This window comes from Calypte anna, chromosome 5A (genome assembly GCF_003957555.1).
Source record: "Calypte anna isolate BGI_N300 chromosome 5A, bCalAnn1_v1.p, whole genome shotgun sequence".
In the NCBI taxonomy this organism is placed as follows: Eukaryota; Metazoa; Chordata; class Aves; order Apodiformes; family Trochilidae; genus Calypte; species Calypte anna.
In genome coordinates this window covers 40856434-40881713 of record NC_044251.1, presented here as the reverse complement: position 1 = coordinate 40881713, position 25280 = coordinate 40856434, and the positions used below count along the sequence as shown (strand labels likewise).

Sequence of the window (25280 nt, the reverse complement as noted above, 5' to 3'; positions counted from 1 at the left end):
GGTGGTGGTTTTCAGGATCCCAGTCCCATGCTCACAGGTGCAAGCCTGTGTTCTGCAAGGTCAGGCTCAGGAAGCATCATTTGAATGATTTATTGTCCACTATTTTGTTTTTTTTTTGGGAGGGGAGCTCTTTCTTTCTGTTGGCCAAGTGCTGGAAGCTGCCTGCTGCTAAGGACAGGATGCTGGGAGCACGAGGTTGGCTCTGACAAAAGCCCCGTGCCCCTCACTCACCCTCTCAGAGGAAACTTGGCTCCAGCAGTGAAGGTCACAGCACCATGGGGCAGGGAAAGGAGGCCTGAATGCCATGCCATAAATGAGGTCAGGAGGGGACATTGCCTGTCTGTCCCTCTAAGCTCCTTTGCTGCCACCAGCTGCCTTCTTTAACTCACACTGATTGTAAAAGCATCGTGTGGCACGCAGACAAAACGCCACAAATTCACCTAATCCTGAAGGGACTGATCTCCTTGGGATTCCCTTGGGATTTTCCTGGGCTTCCCAGGGTGTGAAGATCCCTGGCAGGCATCAGACTGGGACTGCCTGGATTCTGGGAAACCTGAGGAGAAGGACTTGGGGGTGTTGGGTGAGGAAAAGTTCAACATGAGCCAGTAATGTGCTCAACCCAACCATGTCCTGGGCTGCATCCCCAGCAGTGTGGCCACCAGGGACAGGGAGGGGATTGTCCCCCTCTACTCTGTTCTGCTGAGACCCCCCTGCAGTGCTGGGTCCAGTTGTGGGGTCCCCAAGTCCAGAAGGAGATGGAGGTGTTGGAGTGAGTCCAGAGGAGGCCCTGGAGCTGCTGGGAGGGCTGGAGCAGCTCTGCTCTGGAGCCAGGCTGAGAGAGTTGGTGGTGTTGAGGCTGGAGAAGAGAAGGCTGCAATGGGGAGACCTTAGAGCACCTTCCAGTGCCTGAAGGGGCTCCAGGAAAGCTGGGGAGGGACTGGGGACGAGGGCAGGGAGGGATGGGATGAGGGGGAAGGGTTTCCAGATGGAAGAGAGATGAGATGTGAGGAAGAAATAGTTTGTTGTGAGGGTGCTGAGCCCCTGTGCCAGGTTTCCCAGAGAAGCTGTGGCTGCCCCATCCCTGGCAGTGTCTCAGCCCAGGTTGGATGGGGCTTGGAGCAACCTGGGCTGGTGGGAGGTGTCCCTGACCATGGCAGGGGGGTGGCACTGGAGGAGCTTTAAGGTCCCTCCCAACCCAAACCAGTCTGGGATTTCTGGGGCAGGAGTTCTGCCAAACACACAAAGCACCCAAGAAGCAGGGAAGCACCAGGGAAACATCTTGGTGCTGCCTCTGCTCTCCAGGACTCTCGTCCTCTCCTCCCAGGAGCTGGGATGTTTCAGAGCTCAGAGAGGCAATTCACAAAGCCAACTGCAAACTAGAAAACCTTATGTCAGGAAGAAGTCACAAGGCATCCTAACCAGAAACATATTTGGGGAGTGAGTCAGTGGAGGGGGAAGCAAAAAGAAAGTTGCACCCTTATACTTGATGAAAAAAGCAGATGGCAACAGCCCATATTGTGAACAACATTCCCCACACCAGCAGCTGAGCCAGAAAGAAAACTCATGACTCAACCTTTGCATTTCTTCCAAATCTGAAGACAAAATCTCCTTCAGGAGGGGGAATCTTTGGGGAGAGTCAGCAAGAACTGATTTAGCCGGTTCATCAACTAAAGTGTTTGGAGAAGGTAAAATTATTTTGCAGAAGATTTCCTCTTTTCCCTGGCTCATTTTAAAAGCTGGGATTTAAAGACAGCTTTGAGTGTGCAGAAACAAGTGCACTCTGCAGACGTGTGTAATGCACAGAATAAATGAATCCAAGCCCAGACAGACACACAGCCATTATTTTTTTTTTTTTCCCCTCAGATGCTACAGAATAAACTCAGGAAGACCTTAATGCTCACCCAGAAACAGCTTGCATCCAGAGCTGCTGCTTCCCCCAGAAGGGTCTGAAGATGTCCCCATAAATCATAAATCCAGGCAGGCCAGAGAATGCCATCACCATTATGAAATATAACTAGAAATTGGCAAAGCCTTTGCTGCAAAAAAAAAAACCCTACAACCCTCAGGTTTTCTTTGGGTAGCCAGAAGAAAAGAAGAGGCACTGCAGGATGCAGGACCAACATGGTCTGCAGATGTTTCCAGGCACTGTCACTTGTTGGGGCTACTCAGGATCAAGATTCACTGCAGAGGAAGGCAGTTTGAGGCAGCCAGCTCTCAAGATTTTTTTTTCCCCAGAGGCTTTCCAGTTGCAGATGTCAAAGCTGTAACGCTCGGTCAGCCCAGTGACTTGAGAAAGAAAGGGAATAATCCCTAGAAAGCAGCTGGGATGATGCTGGGTGAGAAGCCATTGCCTGCAAGGCAGACAAGACCCATTGGTCCCTCGTGACATCCATCAGTGTCTGAGCTGAGGTGGCCCTGGGCAGGGATGCTGAGGTTTGTGTTGCTCTAGCAGGGAACTGCTGCTCCTGTGAGGCTGCCCAGTGAAAAAGGGCTGGAGACCCTGCACCAGATAAAGCTCAGGACTGGGACAGCCTTGGGAAGGTGTTAAAATGCCCTGGAGACACCCATGTACACTGTGGGCTCCCTACTCTGGTTCTGGAAGATGCCATCCCAAGTGGAGAGGACATGGGCTCCCCAGAAGGACTGAATGTGGCCACTGGAGCAAGGAAACGCCACTGGGAAAAGCTTTGTGCCATCAAGCCCATCAGTTCACCCAGCAGGGCCAAGGCCACCCCTGCCCCATGTCCCTCAGCACCACAAACATCCTTCTCCACAACCAGCATCTGCAGACCTTGCAAAGGAAGCTGCTCAGCTGTCATCCTACAGGCACAGAGCAGAGAAATGCCCTGACCCTACTCCAGGCACCAAGCACTGCTGCTCAGATAAGTATTTTGGGGAAGCGTGGCTACAATAAAAACCCTTCCTTTATTTCTCTTTAGCCTCCAACTGGTCCTCCTGCCTCTTTGAATTATGGAATGTCATGTCATGTCATGGCTTGGCTTTGTGAACCAAGATTTAAGAATTATTATTATTATTATGGAATAATAAAGGTTGGATGTAAAAGACCTTTAAAATCCAACTGCTAACTCTGCTAAGGCCACCCCTGCCCCATGTCCCTCATCCCCACATCTCCAGGGCTCTGAAACCCCTCCAGGGATGATGGGGACTCCAGCCCTGCCCTGGGCAGCCTGGGCCAGGCCCTGACAACCCTTGCCAGGGAGAAATTCTTCCCCAGCTCCAACCTAAACCTCCCCTGCCACAACTTGAGGCTCTTTCCTCTTCTCCCATCCCTTCTTCCTGGGGAGCAGAGCCCGACCCCCCCTGGCTCCAACCTCCTCTCAGGGGGTTGCAGAGAGCCAGAAGGTCTCCCCTCAGCCTCCTCTGCTCCAGGATCAACACCCCCAGCTCCCTCAGCTGCTTCTGGGCAGACTTCTGCTCCAGACCCTTCCCCAGCTCCATTCCCTTCTCTGGACACACTCCAACCCCTCAATGTCCTTCTTGGCCTCAGGGGCCCAGAACTGAGCCCAGGATTTGGGGTGCAGCCTCCTCAGTGCCCAGCACAGCTCTGAAGTTTGGATGAGCATCACAACGTTGGCTCATGGGCACTCGGGGTGAGTGGGAAGGGATCACTCAACCCTGAAAAGTAAGTGGGTGAAGAATCAGGCAGAGGAAAGGCCCTGGTGGGAGGGAAAGTGCCCCAGCTCGTGTCCCCATTGCTGCCATCTGCCTTGCCCCCCACCCCTCCTGATGGGAGCATCAAGCTCCGACATGTGTGGAACACGTGCTGGCTGATAGGCATCAGGCTGTTCCCCAGGGCTGCCAAACTTTGCCTTGATTTAATCAGCCCTGCTCCTGCCTGCTTTTATTTTGCTTCTTCCCCCTCTTTCCTCTCCCCCCTCCCCAGTACAGATGCTGTGGCCAGCACGAAGCAGGCAGCAGGTTTCTGTCGTGAGAGCACAGCACGCATCACTGGAAGGAACATTTCTGACCTCTTCCCTTTCCTGCAGCCACCACAAAGTGACCTCAACTGCCTGCTGGTTTTTAATCCTCTGCTTGGTGTGAAAATTTAAAAAAAAAGAAAAAAAAAAAAAAAGGAAGAAAACCCACATGCTGTTGCATGCAAAGGGAGCCTGAGGATTGTGCCAAGAGGCACAACTGTCCCATCACATAATCACAGAATCATAGAACTGGCTGGGTTGGAAGGGACCTCAGAGATCATCAAGTCCAACCCTTGATCCACTCCCACTGCAGTTCCCAGCCCATGGCACTCAGTGCCACATCCAGGCTCTTTGGAAAGATCTCCAGACACGGAGAATCCACTACTTCCCTGGGCAGCCCATTCCAATGCCTGATCACCCTCTCCAGAAAGAAATTCTTTCTCATCTCCAACCTAAACCTCCCCTGGCACAACTTGAGACCCTGCCCTCTTGTCTTGTTGAAAGTCGAGCCAAGAGGTCTTGATGCATCAGGTAAGATTCATTTCTGCTTGAACCACCTATAGTGAATTCAAACCCCAAGTTAAAGGAGCCTTCTTAGAAAGTGCAGAGAGCAGGAAAACCCCAAAACCTGAGTGAGATACTTGGGCAAAAACACACTTGGAAATTCTGTTTTTAAAATGGCAATCAAGGATCTTTGTTAGCAAGGGGTGCTGTGAAATAATAAGACCCTGTAAATGGTTAAGACCTGTAAATAGTAAGACCCTGAGCTGCACCACAAAGGATGGGACCACTCTGAGATGAGATCCTGGCTTTTTAGGAGATAAAAGGAGCCATAAAACCAACCAGAACAACAAAGTGGATGGTGAGTGGAGCTGGAGCATCTGGTCAGGGCTGCAGTCTGTGGAGGGGTTTGCATTTCATCTCTCCCATCCCCAGGCTTGCAGTCAATGAGGCACCAGGGAACAGGGCAGAAATGGTATTTTATTTAAGAACCAAAGAGAGAAGTTAATCTGTGGCAGATGAAAATGCTCTCTCTGGATAAATCAACAAGGATTTCAAAACCACAAGAGTTGGCTCCTGGGACATCTCATGTTTGCAAGGGACTTCTCACTCTCCAAGGGAAAGGATTGGCCAAGGTCCTCTAGTCAGGAGGTGCTGCATCTGCAGCTGGGGAGATGGGGAATTTAGGGGGGGGAAATTGGTCATGGAATTGGTTTTCTAGTGGGAGCACAGACCTCCAGGATGACCTGAAACTTTGACTATCCTCAAGTTATCCTCAAGACTTCTGCTCTCACTCCTTGGAAGAGGAGACAGTGTCAACTGGGCAATGGGGACATGAAGAGAAACACCAAATATTGTGACATTTACAACAAAGTGTGAGTCAATGGGCCACCAAAGGACTCAGGAAAACCCCAAAATGATGGAGATTTTTGAGAGAGGACAGCCCAGACTCACTGCTCCCTAACGCGCCAAAATTCACTGATAGAGAAATGCTTGGGCAGGCCCAAGGTCCATCTGACCAAGGGTGGTGACCCGAGAGGACACAAATGTGGTGAGGGAGAACATGCAAACCCATCTCTGAAAGTTAAACACACTGAGCTTTCAGGGTTCTTGGGGATTCCAATGGCAACATTTGTCTCTTAAGTGGGTTTTGAAGCTTCTTCTTGAAGTCTTGAGGACACCCAGGCCAAGCTTGAACAAGCATGATGGAAGCTTCAGCCCTGCTGGACAGAAACCAGAGCAGAAATGGAAACCTGATTGCTTCAAGAAGAGGCTTGAGTGCAACTGGGAGAAGCTGTGCTAAAAAAATCCTTATGGAAAAGGAAAGGGAAAAATGTGGAGCAATGGCACAGGGTGCCCAGGGAGGGGGTTGAGGTCTCATCCCTGGAGATGTTCAAGGTGAGGCTTGAGGAGGCTCTGAGCAACCTGATCTAGGTGAGGGTGTCCCTGATACTGCAGGGGGGTTGGACCAAAATCCAACCTTTAAATGACCTTTAAAGGACCTTTAAATGTTCCTTTCAACCCATATTATTCTCTGATTCTATGAAAAGTGAATGCAAAAGGAAGTTTGGGTTTGTGGAAAACTATTCTCAACTGCAGCTTAAACATGGAATGCAAGAAAAACAACAAAATGCAAGAAAAACATCATCCAATAAACCCAACCATGGGACTGTCACACAGGTGACATTTTAAATAAAGGTTTTTTAAGTTTTTTTTTGCAAGATGAGCAAAGACAACAGGCCCAGACTCTGGGGAAGAGATGAAAAGTGGTGGCTACACTTGTGGCTGTGGAGGGACCAGGAAGGGGATGCTTGGAGAACTGAATTCAGGAGCTCTGGCAGCCTCTGTTCCTGGGTCTTGGTGAGGAAAAAGGCTCCCTGACCATCACCCTGATGGTCACCCATGATGTGTGGCAGAGCTGGGGGAGAAAACCCTGTAAAACACCACGGGTCAATCACTCCCAGTCCAACTGCAGGAGTAGAAACCCCATCCCCAAGCTAATCATGGAAAAAGAGAGAACAAGGAATTTCCAATCAATTTGCTGGGTAGAGGGCAGACAAATACACATGAAGCATCTAACAGCAGGCAGTTGTCATAGTGATTCATAAACTCAACTTGGAAACAAAAAAAATCAATTCCTGCTGATTTATCTACAGGCAGAGCTGGCTTGATGGAAAAGCAGAGTGGGAAACGAGCACCAGGACAAGAGGAGGAGGGAGAGGTGGAAGATATGTATGAGAATGTGAAACGTGCTTCAGATCAGCCTCATAATACTCATTAGGAGAGGAAATAAAAAAATTAAAGATGGCCAGCTAGGCTATCACTGTCAAATGAAGCAAAGGGCCTCCAGAAGCAAGGGAAATAAAAGCAGAAAGTGCAGGGGAATTGTGGTAAAAGCATCAGAGTAATTAAAAGGGATGAACTTCAGTAAAAAAAAAAATTAAAAATAATACTTCAGGCCAATTATCTGTAAAAATGACCTTGTAGCAAAAAAACCCAGTAAACATGAAATTTGGACAAAGTCCTGAAGGCCAAGTTTCAGAAGACACAGCTCAGTATCAGTCAGAAGACTGACAGCAGCTCAGGACGTTTCCCTTATCTTGGTTTCCCAAGAAAAACCACCAGTCAACACAGCTTGTAAAGCTAAACATCACTCTTGCAGAGGAAAACAAGAGAGTAATTGGAAGCCAGGACATTCCAGCTCTGTATTATGCCAGGGACCATCTGACCAGCAAGATTTAAGTGTGAAATTCAGACTTTAGCATGCAGAGACCTGACCCTGCTTGAATCTGTGTTACCCTGCAGAGCAGAAAAGGGGCATCTCTTTTTCTGATGACTCCCAAACTGAATTTTCAAGTAGTATTTCAGCTCTGCAGGTGGGGAAGAGATCTATTTTTTATTTTTTTTTGAGGATTAAAAAGATGAAAGCCTGCCCACAAGTGTGCTTAACATCTTTTGCATACACTTCAGAGTGACTCTCCATTTACTCTTTTGAGGTTTTATGCTCATGATGAAGCCTGGAGATGAGGAGAGGTTAAAAATCAGAATAGAACCATAAATACATGAGTTAACTCAGGGAAAATGCAACTCAATGAACAAGTATTGATCCTTTTTCTCCCTTCTCCTCCCAGCACTATGGTTTATACTTCCCAGCTCCATCTCCTCCAGGATTTTCCAACAGAAACATAGGATCTCACCCCTTATATGGAGAGGAGTCAGCAAGTACCAGCATGTCCTGATGCAAGGAGGAGATTCCATAAATCTGAAACGTGTTCTGGACAACAGCAGAGTTTACACAGACCACAAGAATTACAGGAATTAACCCCCTTTTTGTTTACAGTGTTTAAAAAAGAGATCCAGGGAAGATCCAGCAAGGGGAAGGGGATCTCACAGCAGTGACCTAATCCACTTCCCAAAGCACTGAAACACAAACCCAGCACATGTGGGAATGTTTTGCACGTTCTAAATATGAAAGGAGATTCTCCTTTTATGTTTAAGTTCTCCTAATTAGGAAGAGCTGATTAAACAACTTATCTGGAAAGCCACAGTAATGTAAACAGAAGCCTGTGTGTTTCTGGAGCAGAGGTGTCAAGCTGCCTTCCCTGAGAGGCTTATTTTCATTTTTTATGACTGTTCATCAACCAAAGTAAACATGTCAGGCAGAAGAGTTACAACTCACCCAGGCTGGAGGGATTTTTTTTCAGAGATCCACACTGAAGCAAGGTCCTTTACACTGTCTGGACATCTGCTGGGTGCTGGTTCACTGCATTTATAGCTCTGCTTTTTCTGTCAGCTTCTTCCATTCCCCTCCACTCCTCTCTTGCCTTTTTTTTTGCCATTGTTTCCCCCTCCCCCTATTTAATTATTCCTAAATGCCAAACCCCAAGGTGCTGGCCTAGCTCCTAATTCCTTCCCCACTGCACCACAGACCAGGGAAATTTTATTTGGGAATAGAACCTCCTTTTCCCCCCTAGAATTTCAGGAAGGGCCATCCTGGGGGTTCCCACATCTCTGAGTTGCTGCCTGCTCATTTGGGCTGATATTGCCACATCTTTTTACAACTGCTCTTCACCAACACCACAGCCTGATTATTATTATTATTATTATTATTATTATTATTATTATTATTATTATTATCTTTTCTTTTAAACAAAAGTTTAAATCCTGCAGCTTCTCCATATGCCATACAGACCATAAATACCTCAGCTCAGAGGCCATATATCTCACACTTCTACTCCAGAGCCTTCCACATTGTTTTAAAATCCCAGCAATGACCTTTTAGTGTTTCATTTGGGGATTATTTCCTTTCATCACAACATTTCTCTCTTGACTGCTGCTGAATTAGTTTCAGATACAAACCTAATCTAAGCTCTGGTATTCTCAGGCCTCATCAGGTTTGTTTTATGCTGCTCTCTTTCCTCTTGACAGGATCTTTGGGTAAAAATATACATTTTGATATGTATAGACATATACATTTAAAAATTGTAAGCAAAGGACAGCTGGATCCTCTGCAAACCAAGTTTAATGTGAGGTCAAGACCATCAGATGCCTGAGAAATATTTAGGACCTAAAAACCAAAGGTAGTTACTTACCTTTGAGAAGAATGTGACTGATGTAATTTGTGTGAAACCACAAATATTTATTTTTAATGAAAAAATACTTAAAGTGTGCCACAGTGTCCATATATTCATTTGAATAGTAGTACAAAGATATGTATTTCTGAGAAAAAGTCTTCACACTGTAGAAAATAAATGTGGTTCTTAAATTATGTCAAAAGAAACCAGTAAAAAAGTAATGTTTTATACACTGGGATAAAATGAAACAATTAGAGAGAATAATAAATTATAATTACAGTATTTCAGATATTTGCTTCATGCTTTTTTTCAGCATTAGTTTCTAAATGGGTCACATACAATATGCCCTCAGAAGCCAGCAGTCAGAATGGTTCTTTCTATGTTACTGTGGATAATTGGATGTGGGGCTGAAGAGAGTCCTAGAAAAATGACACCAGCATTTGTTATTTACTGATACAGAAAACATCAGAACATGGCAGTTTTAGGTTTGTATCTAACATATATTTTTGTTAATGGCAATTAATTTAGCTTTTTTTTGTTTGGGTTTGTTTGTTTGTTTGTTTTTTAATCAACTAATATTTTATATTTTCATGAACTGAACAGCAATTATGGTCATTAACAAGAATGTCACCCAGGCACACTGCACAACCCTGCTCACAGGATGCTACGTGGTGGATTGGCTCTTCAGACAGTCAAAAGTACCAAGAATTTGGAATCATTTCAGGTCTGATTCAGCACTGCAAAATGTTTAAAACTGTAAAGTGCTTTCAAATACAAATCATTTTTGCTCTTTAGAAATAGGAAAAAAAAAATAAAAATAAAAATCCAAACATGCACTTAAACCTGAAACCTCCATGCCATGGATACTGCAGCTCAACAGTGAAACATCTGGTTTGTGCCATTTGCTTCAACATTTCCTTTCCCATCCCCAGACAAAAATTCATATAGTGTCTAAATTGGATTTGTCACCATCTTCCTGGTCATGTTTGTACATGAAGGTCAGAAGGAAAAGAGCAATATCCAGCGAGGACCAGTAGGCAGTGTGTGATGTGACTGCAGACCAGTATCTGCTCTCCACCAGGCCTTCCCTGAGCTCAAAATCAATCCTGTGCTCCAGTTCCACTAAAAATGGAAGAAGAAAAAAACAAAACAAAACACAAAACTTCTTAGAACTGTGTGTCAGCAGAAAAAAAAAAATATTGGTGGGTTTTTCCATCAGTTTTGAGTCCAGATTCTACTTGCTGTGCATCAAATGCAAGCAATATCACTGGTTTTACATTTAATATTGAAGTCAACTGTCATTTTTAATAACATCTACATTAATTTTTATGCATTTTATGTGCATTTAGCACAAACCTGACCTAACCATGTTGCTTAGTTAAGGGGAAAAGAAACAAAAAGGAGTCCTGGACAGACTGGAGAGTTGGGATGATCCCATTGGGATGAGGTTCAACACGGCCAAGTGCCGGGTCCTGCACTTTGGCCACAACAACCCCATGGGGAGCACCAGGCTGGGCACAGAGTGGCAGAAAGGGACCTGGGAGTCTGGATTGCCAGGAAGCTGAACAGGAGCCAGCAGTGTGCCCAGGTGGCCAAGAAGGCCAATGGCATCCTGGGCTGGCTCAGGAACAGCGTGGCCAGCAGGTCCAGGGAAGGGATTCTGCCCCTGTACTCAGCCCTGGTGAGGCCACAGCTTGAGTCCTGTGTCCAGTTCTGGGCCCCTCAGCTCAGGAAGGAGATTGAGGTGCTGGAGCAGGTCCAAAGGAGGGCAACCAGGCTGGTGAAGGGACTCGAGCACAGACCCTATGAGGAGAGGCTGAGAGCTGGGGCTGTTCAGCCTAAAGAAGAGGAGGCTCAGGGGAGACCTCATTGCTGTCTACAACTCCCTGAAAGGAGGTTGTAACCGGGTGGACGTTGGTCTCTTTTGCCAGATGACTTTCAACAAGACAAGAGGGCACGGTCTTAAGTTGTGCCAGGGGAAGTTTAGGTTAGATATTAGAAAGAATTTCTTTCTGGAGAGGGTGATCAGGCATTGGAATGGGCTGCCCAGGGAAGTAGTGGATTCTCCGTGTCTGGAGATCTTTCCAAAGAGCCTGGATGTGGCACTGAGTGCCATGGGCTGGGAACTGCAGTGGGAGTGGATCAAGGGTTGGACTTGATGATCTCTGAGGTCCCTTCCAACCCAGCCAATTCTATGATTCTATGATTCTATGAAAACTAAACCTTCAGCTTGGAGAAAGCTGGCATTTTTAAGTCCAGCTGTTTTCCTTATAGTAACTATATAAATACAATTATTTGTCCTCCTTAAGATAGCTGCACACAGAAGTAGCCACCAAATATTGAGGCTCCAGAGGGAAACATTAACTTGCAGGATGTGGATGCTCAGAACTTTCTGAAATAAATGGACTTTTTGCATCTTTAGTGGCTACCCAAGGAGACTCCACCCAATATTCTAAGTCCTTTTCTGAAAGCCTGTTGTCCCTACACAGTGCTATCCCTTTTCATTTCCAGATTCTTCCAAATCTATTTCAGCAGTTATCCTTCCATTTCAATGGGATGGGATTGATTAATACCAGATCCAAAGCAATTGTCACTGCATGTTTAAGAGGGCCAATGGCAAACCTATTGTTAAAGGCACTTCAGTGGTTAGAAAACTTCTACAAGGAGCAACAGAAGAAAAAGGACAAGGCAAAAAAAAACCAAACCTGCTACAAAAGCCAAAACCCCATATTGAGTAAAAAATGCAACCATTTATCAAAGCCAGTTTCAAGGAATTTGAATAGCTGGCTCCAAGGGAGGGTGAAAGTGGCAGGGTGGCACTCGAGGGAACCAATGTGAATTCTTCTTTTCACAGGAGCCTTAAAACCACTCTGCAAGCAGAAGGAGTCAGAATCTTGGAATACCAGGAAACAACCACAGTCACTTCCCACTAAGACATATATTCCAAAAGAAAAAAAAACCCAACAAACCCCCAGTCAGCCTGCAGGAAGGACGCCCTGACTGACTCTGTCTCCCTCTGAGGAGAGGAGGTTACAGGAACTTGGGAGGCAGCCAAACCCCAGTGCCTGCCCTCTCAGAAGCAAATCCTTTGGTGGGGGATTGCATCATTCAGCTCTCCAGCCTTGCTGGCCTCTGCTCCACATTCTCCTTCTATGGAGCAGGGATGGGCTTTCAGCAGGGAGGGATGCAGGAATGGTACAGAAAGCCCTTGACGTGCCAACCTTCCCTGAAAGGACCTCGTTGGCAGCTCCACAATATTCAGCCTTGTGCCACTCTGCTTTCCTCAAGTTTAAATAAAGTCCCTCAAGTTTAAAACAAAGTCTCAGTCCTCAGATACTGGCTCAGACAGGTTATCTCCTGAAATTCAGAGCGATGGATGGACAGCAATGGATCACGTGAATGCTATCACAAGATACAACATACTTGGGACTCCTTCAGTTGCAAAAAAAGAAAAAAACCAACAAAAAGCCACCCCTGCCTGCCAGCAGTGCCAATGAGAAGTTTAGAAAGAAAATCAAGTGTGAATTTCTGAGCAACGCCTGGCAACAGTGCCAGTGAAAAGTTCAGGAAGAAAACTAAGCAGGAATTTCTATAAAGAAAGTACTTATATTTAAAAAAAAAAAAAAAAAAAAAGAGAGAAAGAAAACCAGCTGCTAAAATTCCACTTTGTGTTCTGGGCAGTTCAGATGAGGACAAGGGCAGCTTCTGTTTCCAGTCATACATGGCTTTAAATTCAGATTGCATCAGAACTGCAAATGTACAGGGAGATCTAATAAATCCATTTTATGGTAAAAGGTGAATGAGATTCTCTGCAGTGGTTATCTTGCTTTTTCTACTGGGAGTCTAGAAACTTCTAATATGCTGATCTCATTAGCCAAAACTCACACGTGTGTATGTGTGTACATATAGATGTGGTGTGTATGTAACTGTACACATAAAGCGTACAGTATGTACACTTAAAAAGAAAAAAGGATAAAAAAAGAGAACACAAAGTCACTCCTTGGACTGTCTAAGAGATTCAAAAATCAGGAATGGATTCACAGAATTGGCAGGGATGGAAAGGACCTTAAAGCTCACCCAGTTCCAAGCCCCTGCATGGCCAGGGACACCTCTCAATGGATCAGGTTGCTCCAAGCCCCATTCAACTTGGCCTTAAAAACTTCCAGGGATTGGGCTTTGACCACCTCCATGGGCAACCTGTTCCTTCACCACCCTCATGGTGAAGAACCTTTTCTTAATGTCTAATCTGAATCTACCTCCCACTTCTAGTTTTAATCCATTCCCCTTAGTCCTACAACTACCCGAGATGCTAAATATTCAATATTTATGACTGTAAAACAAGGCAACAGAATTGAATAAGGGCACATACTGTTCCAGAACCTCCAGCTTCCCACAACACACAGGTCTTGTTTCCTCACTATATGTCTTGTTTCCATGGGGTTTGTAAGGCAGACTCATAGAATGGTTTGGGTTGGAAGGGATCTTCAAGTTCATCTGGTTTCATCCCCCTGCCATGGTCAGGGACACCTCCCACCAGCCCAGGTTGCTCCAAGCCCCATCCAACCTGGGCTGAGACACTGCCAGGGATGGGGCAGCCACAGCTTCTCTGGGAAACCTGGCACAGGGGCTCAGCACCCTCACACCAAGGAGTTTCTCCCTCACATCTGACCTCAATCTCCCCTCTTTCAGTTTGAAACTGTTCCCCCTCATTGTTTCACTCCATGCCCTTGCAAAAAAACCCAAAAACCTTTGATGTGAGTTCTTTGATGAAACCTGGGACAGGGGCTTAGCACCCTCACACCAAAGGACTTTTTCCTGATGTGTAACCTCAGTCTCTCCTCTTCACTAACCTATGGGTTCCAGAAATCCTGAGCCGCTGTGTGGCAGAGGTGGTGTCCCCACCGTGGTGGCCTTCTTGTCCTCCCCGTCACCTCCATCTTTTCCTGTTTCTGGGCTCTGGGGGGTGGTTGTACTGGATCTACCAAACCTGGAAAAAAGCATTCCACCGAGGCCCTTCCCAATACTTGCAGCTCCTGCATTCAGGAAAAAAAAAAAAAACAACAGAAGAAACAAACAAGAAGCACAAGGGCAGCAAAATCAAACCGCAAATTCAAGTCAGGGTCACACCCATCAGTTAGAGCTGAGTGACAGATGAAGGAAAACACTGTTCATGCTTCTCTAGGGTGGGAACAGCTCAGTCTCACCTAAGTGTGCCCTGCTTACCAGGAGATTAATCCAGCTTCCAAGCAAGGGCTGTCATTTGGAAATTAGGGAGAACAGAAAGACACGAGAACACTTCTGCAGCAGGAAATCGTGGTACTTTTACAGATAGGCTGTGATTCCTCTTTTATAAAAAGTCTAAGTTTAAGACAAAAATGCTTTATAAGAATGTTAGCACCTTCAGGAGGAAAAAATCCCATCGGGTTATTTAAGGCACTGCTCCTAAAAAGACCTAGAAATGCTCTATCATCCTTTAAAATCACTGTTTTGGTTGCTTGGGAAGAGGGGTGTAAAAGTGAAGATCTTTGTGATGTTTTCTCCTGCCTTTGCTGCCACCTTATGGGCATGACATTAAAGTTACTATAGTAACCCTGCTGTGTAATTCTGCTTTAGGGACTAAACTGCTTTTATATACTTTACTTATTTGATTGGGATGAGTCCTGGCACTCGGTCACACGAGGCTTCTTGAAAAGTCCCACATGGAGAGTTAAAGAAAAGCCTTGAGTCAACAAAAACTGCAAGTGCATGCTCAAATATAAGCTCCAGGGTAAGGGAATTTAAGCTCAGTTAAACCAGGGCTTATTTTGAAACAGAAAGCCAAAAGGGGAAAGACTTCATATTAAAACAGCCTGAATTTCCTATTGTAAAATCACGAGTTAAATGTAATAGGATGGAGTGATTTTTCTCCTATTTGCCAACAGTAGGAAACGTAGTCATAAAACAAGTTTTAATTTCCTTTTTTTCTCCCCCCCATGAAGTAGAAACTCTTAAATCACCATGTTACTTCAATAAGGCAGACAACAATAAGTCAGTAATAGCATCAACTCCCTAACCCACATCCTCTCCCTGGAAGCCTTGAATCCAGCATCCATAAACTCTTTTCTTCAAAATAAGGATCAGTTGGGAATAAAACAAGCTATATACCTATACAGAACAAACTGAAACAGCTCACTTATGGTTGCACCACAACCAGCAAAGCTCTACAAAGGTTCTTTTAAAAAAATATAATTAAAAAGAGGCCATAAATACCACTTACCTAATATACTTGCTTTGCCTATGTTTGTTATGGACTCCCCGTAGTGGCGTCGAACCATGACTGGTGACGTAGTTGGGCTTGGTGCAGCTGAAGCACTTTCACTATCAGTAACTGAGGTAGGTTCTTTTGTTGGGTTAAGAAAACTTGGCTTCATGTGCTCGTAAGGTAGAGGGTTTGCAGTGTTGTACCAGTGGATCTGGACAGGTGAAATATTGCTGTAGTGTTTCAGAATTAAAGGTTCTAGTCTATAGGCCTGTGAGAGTGATTTGGAAAAGAGGATCCTCAGTGTCAAGGCTTAAAAAAAAACCCCATAAATAATCACATTCCCTTCCCACACCCCGTCATCTCCAACCTCAAATCCAAAATATTTGTAATGACTGAAGCCCAGACAGTGACAGAACAGTGGGTTTATGTTCTGGTTCACTTGTGTGTGCACTCATATTTGGACATTTCTCTGCAACACTCCTACTCCATATTTTTGTTTCCAACACACAAGTCACTGTTAACAGATGTTTGTACAAACTTTCTGTACAGTTAAACTGATTCTGCACAACACAAGGTAGAGGGAATCTGGCAATGCAAACATTTTGTTTGATGATCCCTGTGCAAACCAAGACTTGATCATAGAATCATAGAATTGGCTGGGTTGGAAGGGACCTCAGAGATCATCAAGTCCAACCCTTGATCCACTCCCACTGCAGTTCCCAGCCCATGGCACTCAGTGCCACATCCAGGCTCTTTGGAAAGATCTCCAGACACGGAGAATCCACTACTTCCCTGGGCAGCCCATTCCAATGCCTGATCACCCTCTCCAGAAAGAAATTCTTTCTCATCTCCAACCTAAACCTCCCCTGGCACAACTTGAGACCCTGCCCTCTTGTCTTGCTGAGAGTTGCCTGGGAAAAGAGCCCAACCCCCCCCTGGCTCCAACCTCCTTTCAGGGAGTTGGAGAGAGTGATGAGGTCTCCCCTCAGCCTCCTCTTCTCCAGCCTCAACACCCCCAGCTCCCTCAGCCCTTCCTCACAGCACTTGTGCTGGATCCCTTCACAGCCTCCTTGCTCTTCTCTGGACCTGCTCCAGGACCTCGATATCCTTCCTAAACTGAGGGGCCCAGAACTGGACACAGTGTGTGATGTGCTTATTTAAAATAAAAAAAAGGAGTATTTCTGTTGATTCTTTACTTCTCTTTGTTCACTTAGATGGAGAAAAGCATCCTGCACTTCTTCATCTTAAAATTAAGTCAAATTAATATCTGCAGATTGCAGCCTGGCCAATCTTCCTAAGATGTTCCAGTTAAACTCTGGTTTTGGAGTAGCTGGAGCTGAACAAGACCTTGAGATGAGCAGGACCAGCAAGTTTGGATTGATGCTTGAAGATACACAGGTTCAGGTAGAGTTTAAACACAAAACATCCTCCCAAATTACTACTCTATAGTAAGCATGAAATCCCAAATCAGGCTTAAATCAGAGAAGTTGCCAAGGTGATGAGATCAAATGCCCTTTGGTAACAGCAAACACAGGCTGCCTACACGAGGGTAAGGACAGGGTGAAGCTACACTCACACCACACCATCCCACCCCTCTAACCATCTGTTATCCTGAACCTCTTAAAGGGAAAAAAAGAAAAGCTTTTGTTTTCTATAGTGTCTTGTAAACTGCTTGTGAAGCCTTTTGTAACAGCAGTAGTAAGTGTGGACAAATTATGCTTAATGGAAGTCAACAAGCTAAACACAAGTTAGAGCTTGACTGAGAAGGATTATTAGCAAAAAAAAAAAAAAAAAGCAGAGTAATCTTGAATCTTATGCTTATTAACATGAAAAGTACACAATACTTAAGGCAATTATTTGTAAAAACTGTTACTCTACAGTTATAAAACCCAAGACATTGCACAATACTCAGCAACAAACACCCCCATGCTATAACATGCTCACGCTTTGAGGATCCCACATCATCACCCAGCTGATGCTTAAAAATAATCCAGGTAAAAGCTTGTAACTGCAATTAAAACTCACCACTGGATCTGTTGGATGAAAAATATTCAGTAAACGATTACAAATTGTCCTGGGCAGAATGTGGTCTTGACTCCCACTGTTGCCTGGGCGGATGCCACGCAGTGCCAAGAAGACTGCAAGTGGAGATCCCATACAGAAGAAATTCTCAACCTAAGGAGAGAGTTAATCCACATTAATAAGGATGAAAAGAATGCTTTTCAGTATGGCTGGATCTCTTTTCCCTCCAGATTTCTCAGTTTCAAGTGAGAGACTTGTCCAGTTTAAGTGGTCTTCCCCATTTTGACTTGCTATAACATCCATATTGCAAGAGGAAGGTGAAGTTTCCTGTTTCCCTCTGCTGTGAGAAGATTTATATCTTTTGGTGCTACATAGTTGGAAAAGTGAAAAACAAGTCAGATCATAGAATGACTGAGGTTGGAAGGGACCTTAGAGATCATCTCCTCCAACCTCCCTGCCATGGGCAGGGACACCTCTCAAGGATGCTCCAAGCCTCATCCAACCTGGCCTTGAACACCTCCAGGGAGGGGGCAGCCACAGCTTCTCTGGGCAATCTGTTCCAGAGTCTCAGCACCCTCCTGCTGAAGAACTTCTTCCTCAGCTCCAGTCTAGATATTTCAGATGAAAGAAATCTACCAAGATTGGAAATGCTGGAGTGAGAAGAATTTGGAAGACACTAAGGAATGGTGATGATTTCACAAGACTGAAGTCTGATTTCTTGTGAAACTTCCTGAAGTTTACCACAGCCCCTTAATCTTACCCACACCAAGTACTCCATGACTCAAACCAAGCCATTTAAGAAGCTCCAAAATTACTGTGATGATTATTCACCTTCTTCCCTGGCCACTAACAATCTCCTCCTTGTTCTTTTTAGTGTTCCTACCACAACTCTTTCCTACCACCTCCCAAATGCTGCTGCAAGAAGTGTGACAGCTCCTAGAAACAACCTGCTCATGGCATGGGAATGCAAAGTGGGATGGGGAGGAGAAGCAGGGATGTTTTTACCTTCCAGTATCTGAGGCTGGAGAGGGACTGTGTGCAAGGGTCTGGAGGGATAGGATGAGGGAAAACGGATTTAAATTAGAGAAGAGCAGCTTTAGATTGGATGTGAGGAACAAGTTGTGTCCCCTGAGGGCAGTGGCACAATGGCACAGGGTGCCCAGGGAGGGGGTTGAGGTCTCATCCCTGGAGATATTCAAGGTGAGGCTTGAGGAGGCTCTGAGCAACCTGATCTAGGTGAGGGTGTCCCTGATACTGCAGGGGGGTTGGGACCTGCAGAGGGCCCTGACAACCCCAATTATTCTCTGATTCTTTGAGCTAGAGGTGAATGGCTTTGTATCCCATTACCCACACTTAGACATCATCTCCTAGAAACATCAAATATAAAACCCTGTCATATTTTCTTAATTTGAAATTAATTTTTTAACCTTTAGAGTATTTTCCTAGACAACAAAAATAAAGTTTACCATTATCACACCTTCACTTCACCTTTGGCTGGACTCGATCTGAAAGGTCTTTTCCACACAAAACAATTCCATGATTCACTCTAACTTTCCCAACAGTAAACCCCAGTTTTCAGGGCACTACAGCTGAGAAAATCCTGTGTGCTGCTGCTTAACCAGGCAAAGAAACCACTGTGTTCTTGCATGTGGAGGACCCTTGGATTCCCACATGCCTTCGTTGTATGTCAGCCCATGGAGTGAGGTTGGGGAAATAAAGGCCCATTTCATTTACCAGATTCCAGCACTGCACAAAACATTCCTCCTCCTCTGACTTGGCACTGCTATCCAACCTCCTCCTTCCAAAAGAATAAGCAAGTCCCAATCCAGTGGGGAAAAATAAATTATTTAGGTCTTTAGCAAAGCCATTCACAGCCTGCTCTGTCACCTACATTGTCACTCCAGTTAACTGCAAGGCTGCTGCTCTTTCTTATTATCAGTGTCCAGGTTTGTGCAGGTTGGAGAAAAAGCTTTCTCATCTTTAAATACAATAGCAACAGATATTGGCAGTGCAGTCCTTTAAACTGAATAAATAACCTTTAGCCCCAACTATCTGATATTCCTGCTGGGAGTGCCTGGAGGACCCAATTTGTCTTTCTGCTTCAGGAAGAAATGAGCAAGTGACTGCCAATTAATTCTTGCCAGCAGATGTTTTCATGAAATTACCTTAGGCAAGTACAGACCAGGCAAAAATATCAAAAAATAAAATATAAAATAAAAAATAAACAGCTTCAGCAGTTAGGTGGTACATGGCTTTTGTCCCAGTGTTTCTGTTGGTAAATACCAGATTAACAGATCCCACAGACAGGTGTTTTCTTCTTGCAGGGCACTGTTCTTTGCAATCTATTTTTTTTTTACATTCACAAGCTTCTGAACAAGGCCCTTCAGCTCTGAAGTGCTTGAAGACAAAGTACCAACTGGTGGGTACCTTAACAGGGGGCACCAGATCAACACCAAAGCAGGGAATGCTTAAAATAAAAAGTAAGCCTTTCCAAAATGAAGTACTTTAAATTGCAGCCATCAGACTGTCAGCACTTTTGTAGAGTGGCTGAATAGAAGAGTGCTGAGCCATGAAACCTACTGGGAATTGAGGACTAAAATCTTTTAGAAAACATTCATTAATTTTGGTGTTTCTCCTAAAAGCAGGAGTGGGGCACTTCACATACACTCCTGGGCATGTTTAACAGTGGAGAGGAAATGTTTAAGATGATGACATTTCAGGATAGTACTTTTCTCCTGGTTATGATTCATAAAAAGAAGACTTAATGAATTTAATCTTATTTTAAGCAGAAGCTGAGCCAAACAGTCATCCATTTGAGACTGCAGTATTTTTAGAATTAAAAAAAAACCAAAAAAAAAAAAGCTGAATTAGCCACCAGAAGAGAGGCAGCACAGCTCTTCTGTGCAGAGTAGTGTAGGGGGCAAATGACCATCTTTAGTGGTGATGTTGAGATAGAAGATGATTACAATTTATGTTTCTGTGCTGCCTTTCAGCCTGGAGGATCCCAAACATCCTCCCAGAGTGAGGAAATACAGATCTGTGCAGCAGCCTCTCCTTGTTCCAGCAGCCTGGAGTGTTCTGCAGCCTTGGCAGACAAGGAGAACAGACTCTTACACCAGCATTAAACAGGGAAATTAACTGGGTCACTGTCTGGTGAGCTACCATGGCACATTTCTGTGTTCAGTTTAAAGGCTTTTTCCTCTCAGATAAGGCTGCATATCAGCATCCCCTGAAGCTCTCAAGGTTCCTGTGCATGTGGAAAATTTGTATCTCATAAATAATTCATGAGAGTTGTTATCAACTTTGACATGACTGTCAGATGCTGCTGCAGAGAAACCACAAGTTCAAGTACAAGCTGGAGCCACTTCCAAGAAGAATTTCTGTGACCCTGGCTGAATGAGAAGTGCTAAGGAATCCTGAAAAGCATTTTGGGCCAACACATCATCAAATCCAGATTTTAATGAACTTCTTAGCAACTGCAGTACACCCTGCCCTCCTCTTCCCCATAGGGATTGCAAATCATAGAATCATAGAATCATAGAATTGGCTGGGTTGGAAGGGACCTCAGAGATCATCAAGTCCAACCCTTGATCCACTCCCACTGCAGTTCCCAGCCCATGGCACTCAGTGCCACATCCAGGCTCTTTGGAAAGATCTCCAGACACGGAGAATCCACTACTTCCCTGGGCAGCCCATTCCAATGCCTGATCACCCTCTCCAGAAAGAAATTCTTTCTAATCTCCAACCTAAACCTCCTCTGGCACAACTTGAGACCCTGCCCTCTTGTCTTGCTGAGAGTTGCCTGGGAAAAGAGCCCAACCCCCAAAATAAATTAATTTCTTGGAAAGCTCTGGGAATCACCTGGTGCTTCCAAAGAGGTTTGAGGTCCCAAATTTTTAGGTAAAACAGTGAGGAACTTTGAGGTAAAATAGTCACGGTTCCTCCACACTCAGCACTGAAGACTTTGACCATTGAATGGACTTTGACCATTGAAGACTTTGACCAGGCTGGGGCTTTCCTCAAAATGTCCCAAAGTCATAAAGAGGGAATTTTCACACTGTCCCCCATTGTTTCATGTTCTTCATCCCCTGTTGGCATTGAACTTCAGCTCCTCCCACACAGCTGGGAGGGAGAAGGGTGCACATCTAAGATTTACTTTTACAATGGGGTGTTGCCTTTGCTTTTAACCTACTCAGGTCCTCACCATTTAGCAGTTTACTGAACAGTCCCATCTGAGAAGAGGCAGAGGAGAGCATGCTACAAAGATACCTCATCCTCAAGTTCTCATTCTGATGCCTTGTCCAATACATTATTAGAGTTCAAGAGACTCCATATATTCAGGGTTTTTTTCTCCCCAAAGGGTCCATCAAACACAGATCATTTCTCTAATATTAGATACCATCCAAGTAGCTGCTCTATTTATTCTTCTGGCTTGTCTTGCCAAAAGCCACTGCTGTGCTTGCTCTGCATCAACCATGTGTAGCTCTGCTTAATTTAGGAGCAGTGACTCCTCTTCCACCCCTGGCATTTGCTCAGTTCATGAAAGAGGCAACACATCAGCAGTGGCTACCCATTTTCATTATAGCGTACCCATTTTTCATCATAGCTGTACTCATTTTCATTACAGCTGTACCCATTCCTGTAATAATGCAGCTTAAGGAAACCAAAGACCAAGTGTCCTGCATTGGCACAGACCAAAGTAATTGTGCCTGTTACTGGACAGATCAAACCACCCCAAAAAAGGTAACACTTCTTGATTTCTTTCAAAAAAATAGCCACATCCAATCCCTTCCTCCCCAGCTGACCTTTCTACACAGCAGCATTTCAGCAGCTGCCTGAGGACACTGCATGATGTGAATGGAAGTGCAGAAATTCCTCCACTGTTGCTATTTTCTTCCCACAGAAAGTCCTTTCTCCTTGTTCTGATTTTTAGGGGGAAAAAAAGTTTCCTAAGAATACTTGGAAGACCAGTGCATAAGTTTACTGCAGAATTAAACCAGGTTCTGGTGAACAGCACTCATGATCTAACCAAAGTTCTGGTCTGTCATGAACAGCCAGGATGCAGGTAGCACCTACAAAAGCAGTTCCTTGTCTTTCAACAAGCTAATCACCCTAATTAAGAGGGCCTGGCTGATGTCAATCATCTTTCAATCCTCCTGTTGAAATTCCCCTTGGCAGAAGCACTTGGCCATCACCTTCATGGAAGCCTCTCTCTGTCCTTGGAGCTCTGTCTCAGGGGTCCCAGTGTAAAGCTTCACAGAAACAAAACATCTTCTTTCCAATAAAGATGAAAAAATGATGTACTGCAATGGAAGATTACCTAGCAGTAATTTGGACTGATCCAGCCCTCTTTTCTTACCCCTTTTTTTCCCCCCTCCTTTCTCTAAAAAGCATCTGTTAAACACAACTGAGTGAAGAATCATCTTTCACAGAGCTGGAGGAGTATCAGCCTGGCTCCAGCTTCCTTGATGGCAGAGATAATAGCACAACAGACACTTTTAAACAGTGATGAAAAAGAGAAGGCTATGACAAATTGAATTACAGTTAGTTTCCTCTTTTTTATGGCTCAAGACTGACCTTGGCTTCTAGGAGTCATTTGGAACTCAGAAGGAAAGAAAAATGGCAAGTTAAGAAACAATAATCTATTTCCTTCCCATCCATCATGTCACATTTTTATAGTTTAATATTTCAGGATACTGTCAAGCAACAAGAAAGTGTTGCACATCCCACCAAGAAGCCAGAAAATGCCTTTTCCTAATGATATGAAATTGTAGCAATTTATACAGCTGACTAGCAAGCAATCTATTTCAGGAGACTAATAGCAACTTGTGCTGTCAAGCCAGTGTAATTTGGAAGGAAAATCCACTGCTGGAGGAAATTCAATCAGATTTGCTCAGTAGTGTGACATGTCAGAAGAAGTCCCCAAGGAAAATGGATTAGTCAAAGAAGTAGAAATTATTTAAGGTAAGTGATTAATGTAATTTGCCAATGGCTTTTGCCTTCCCACATAGTTGTACATGTGTGCAATGCATTAACCATCTGCAGCTTTATATATTTAGAGATAAGCAAATAAAGTTGTAATAAATTATCATATATGAATACAAGAACATGTTTACACACATGTACAGGCATTTCAACCAATACTTCCACCAACATCATGTCTAGGGACATGAAAAAAAGCTGTAAGTAGAATAGCTCACAGGGCAGAGGTATTTTTACAGCAAGTAGAAAATTCAGTAAAAACCTCTTGAACATACATACCTTAAATTTTAAGACAGGTGGTTTTGATATGGTGGATGCCTTTAACCCATGTAACCTCTCTTCTATCTCTCTCAACCTAGAAAATAGAGATCTTTCTGAGATCCAATAAAAAATGCAGCCTTAACCTCTCTGATCCAAACAGGCATTCCTGTAGGGTCCAACAGTTTTGTCTGCTGGGAAGAGAGAGTGATGGTGTCAGTATTTCTTAGAGGCAGCCCAATGGATTAAGAATCAATGCATGTGAAATTCTGTTTCTCTGACCACAGAAAGAATCAATCAAGATGTGACAGTTTGTTCATTCACCACCCCAAGCAGTTGCCAACCCTCCTTTCCTCAGGAGCCAGTGACTCACCTCCTGTTTCCTTGGTGGTTTATTGGCCAAATCACTTGTTTTATTTTATTTTATGAAAACAAACCAAACAAACAGAAAACCCCAAACAACCAACAGAGTCAAAGGAACCTCCAGGGAAAAGCATTAGAGAATTATATGTAGTGGTAAAATACCCAGAGGACAGAATCCCACCTTTCCAACTATCACTAAAAAAGGTTGTTAACTTCTACTAAGTCTGAATTAAAAAAGCAGCTATAGTATAAAGTACTCATATGCACTGGTAAAACAGCCCCCAGCCCCAGCACTGGACCATTATGCCCTCATCAGAGCAGGAAAACATCATCTCCTCAAGTTCCACAAAAGCATCAATGTTGACAGATTCATTAAGCTTAACCTCTGATTAGCAAGAAACAAGCCCAGAGCTGAAATTTCCCTAAGAGCATTTATAGGCTTTAATGAGCACAATTCAGTCTTAAGAAAGAAGGCATGGAGAGTTCTTGACTCTCCTGGATTGCTGTCCAAGGGTTCCAACACCCAACCTCAGGTGCTGTCCGTGTGTCACTCTGCACTGTGGAATATTCATCCACTGTGTGTTTGCCACCCTTAAGACACTAGAAATCCAGAAGTTATGGGATGTCAGCAGCATGTTTTCTGTCATTTCAGAGTGAACTGCACTAAGATGGCTCCTGAAATGGGAGAGACACTTGATCTGTACAGAAGTGCCCGTATCAAATAATTCATTACTGGGGATGTAACCTCAAGCTCTTCAGAGGATGCCTAAGGAGCTTAAGCATGAGTGTGAAAACAGTAATTTTTCCCTAATCACATCCTAGTGATGGGCCTGAAGGGTCATCTTACCACTAGACAGCTTCATTAAGTTTCTTTCTTCATTTCTCTCAGAAAGATTGCACTTCATCTGCAGGAATGTCCTGCACCCAGCCCTAATTACACCTAATTCAAGCCCTGCAGGAGCTCTGATGCTGTATTAATGCTTCCAAAGTACTGCCAAAACTATAAGATAGGTTTCCAGAAGGAACCAAAAAGATCAGTGGTCATAATTTATCCTCACCTCATTTGAAAGGTTAAAGCTTAAGCTACTATGACTACATTCTCTATGGTGGCTTGTGGCACTTTGGTAGCCAGGTTTGGATGGGAAGTCACCTTAACCCTGTGGAATCATCACAATGATCTTCAAAGTTCCCTGACACTGAGAATCCCTACAAACACTTGCAAGGTGCTGAAACCAAGATCCTGCTTGTCACACCCAACAGCATGGACATTTCTAGGTGACATTTCTAAATTATCCACTGCAAAGCAGCAACCCCATAAACCCATCACAGCATTTACAGCATCTGTATCCAGCTGGTGGAGTTGAGCCAAGCAGAAAACTCCTCATTTTCCTCCAGAAACTC

General features: G+C 44.5%; 1 protein-coding gene across 1 annotated transcript in view; it reads right to left on the bottom strand.

The window, feature by feature from the left end:
• Positions 1 to 9057: 9057 nt before the first annotated feature.
• DDHD1 (DDHD domain containing 1) overlaps positions 9058 to 25280 on the bottom strand; it is a 72112-nt gene continuing 55889 nt past the window's right edge. Inside the window, 5 exon segments of the mRNA XM_030452456.1 lie at positions 9058 to 10135; positions 13864 to 14046; positions 15270 to 15522; positions 17280 to 17429; positions 23538 to 23613. Coding sequence (XP_030308316.1) covers positions 9954 to 10135; positions 13864 to 14046; positions 15270 to 15522; positions 17280 to 17429; positions 23538 to 23613 — 844 coding nt within the window. The 3' untranslated portion in view covers positions 9058 to 9953.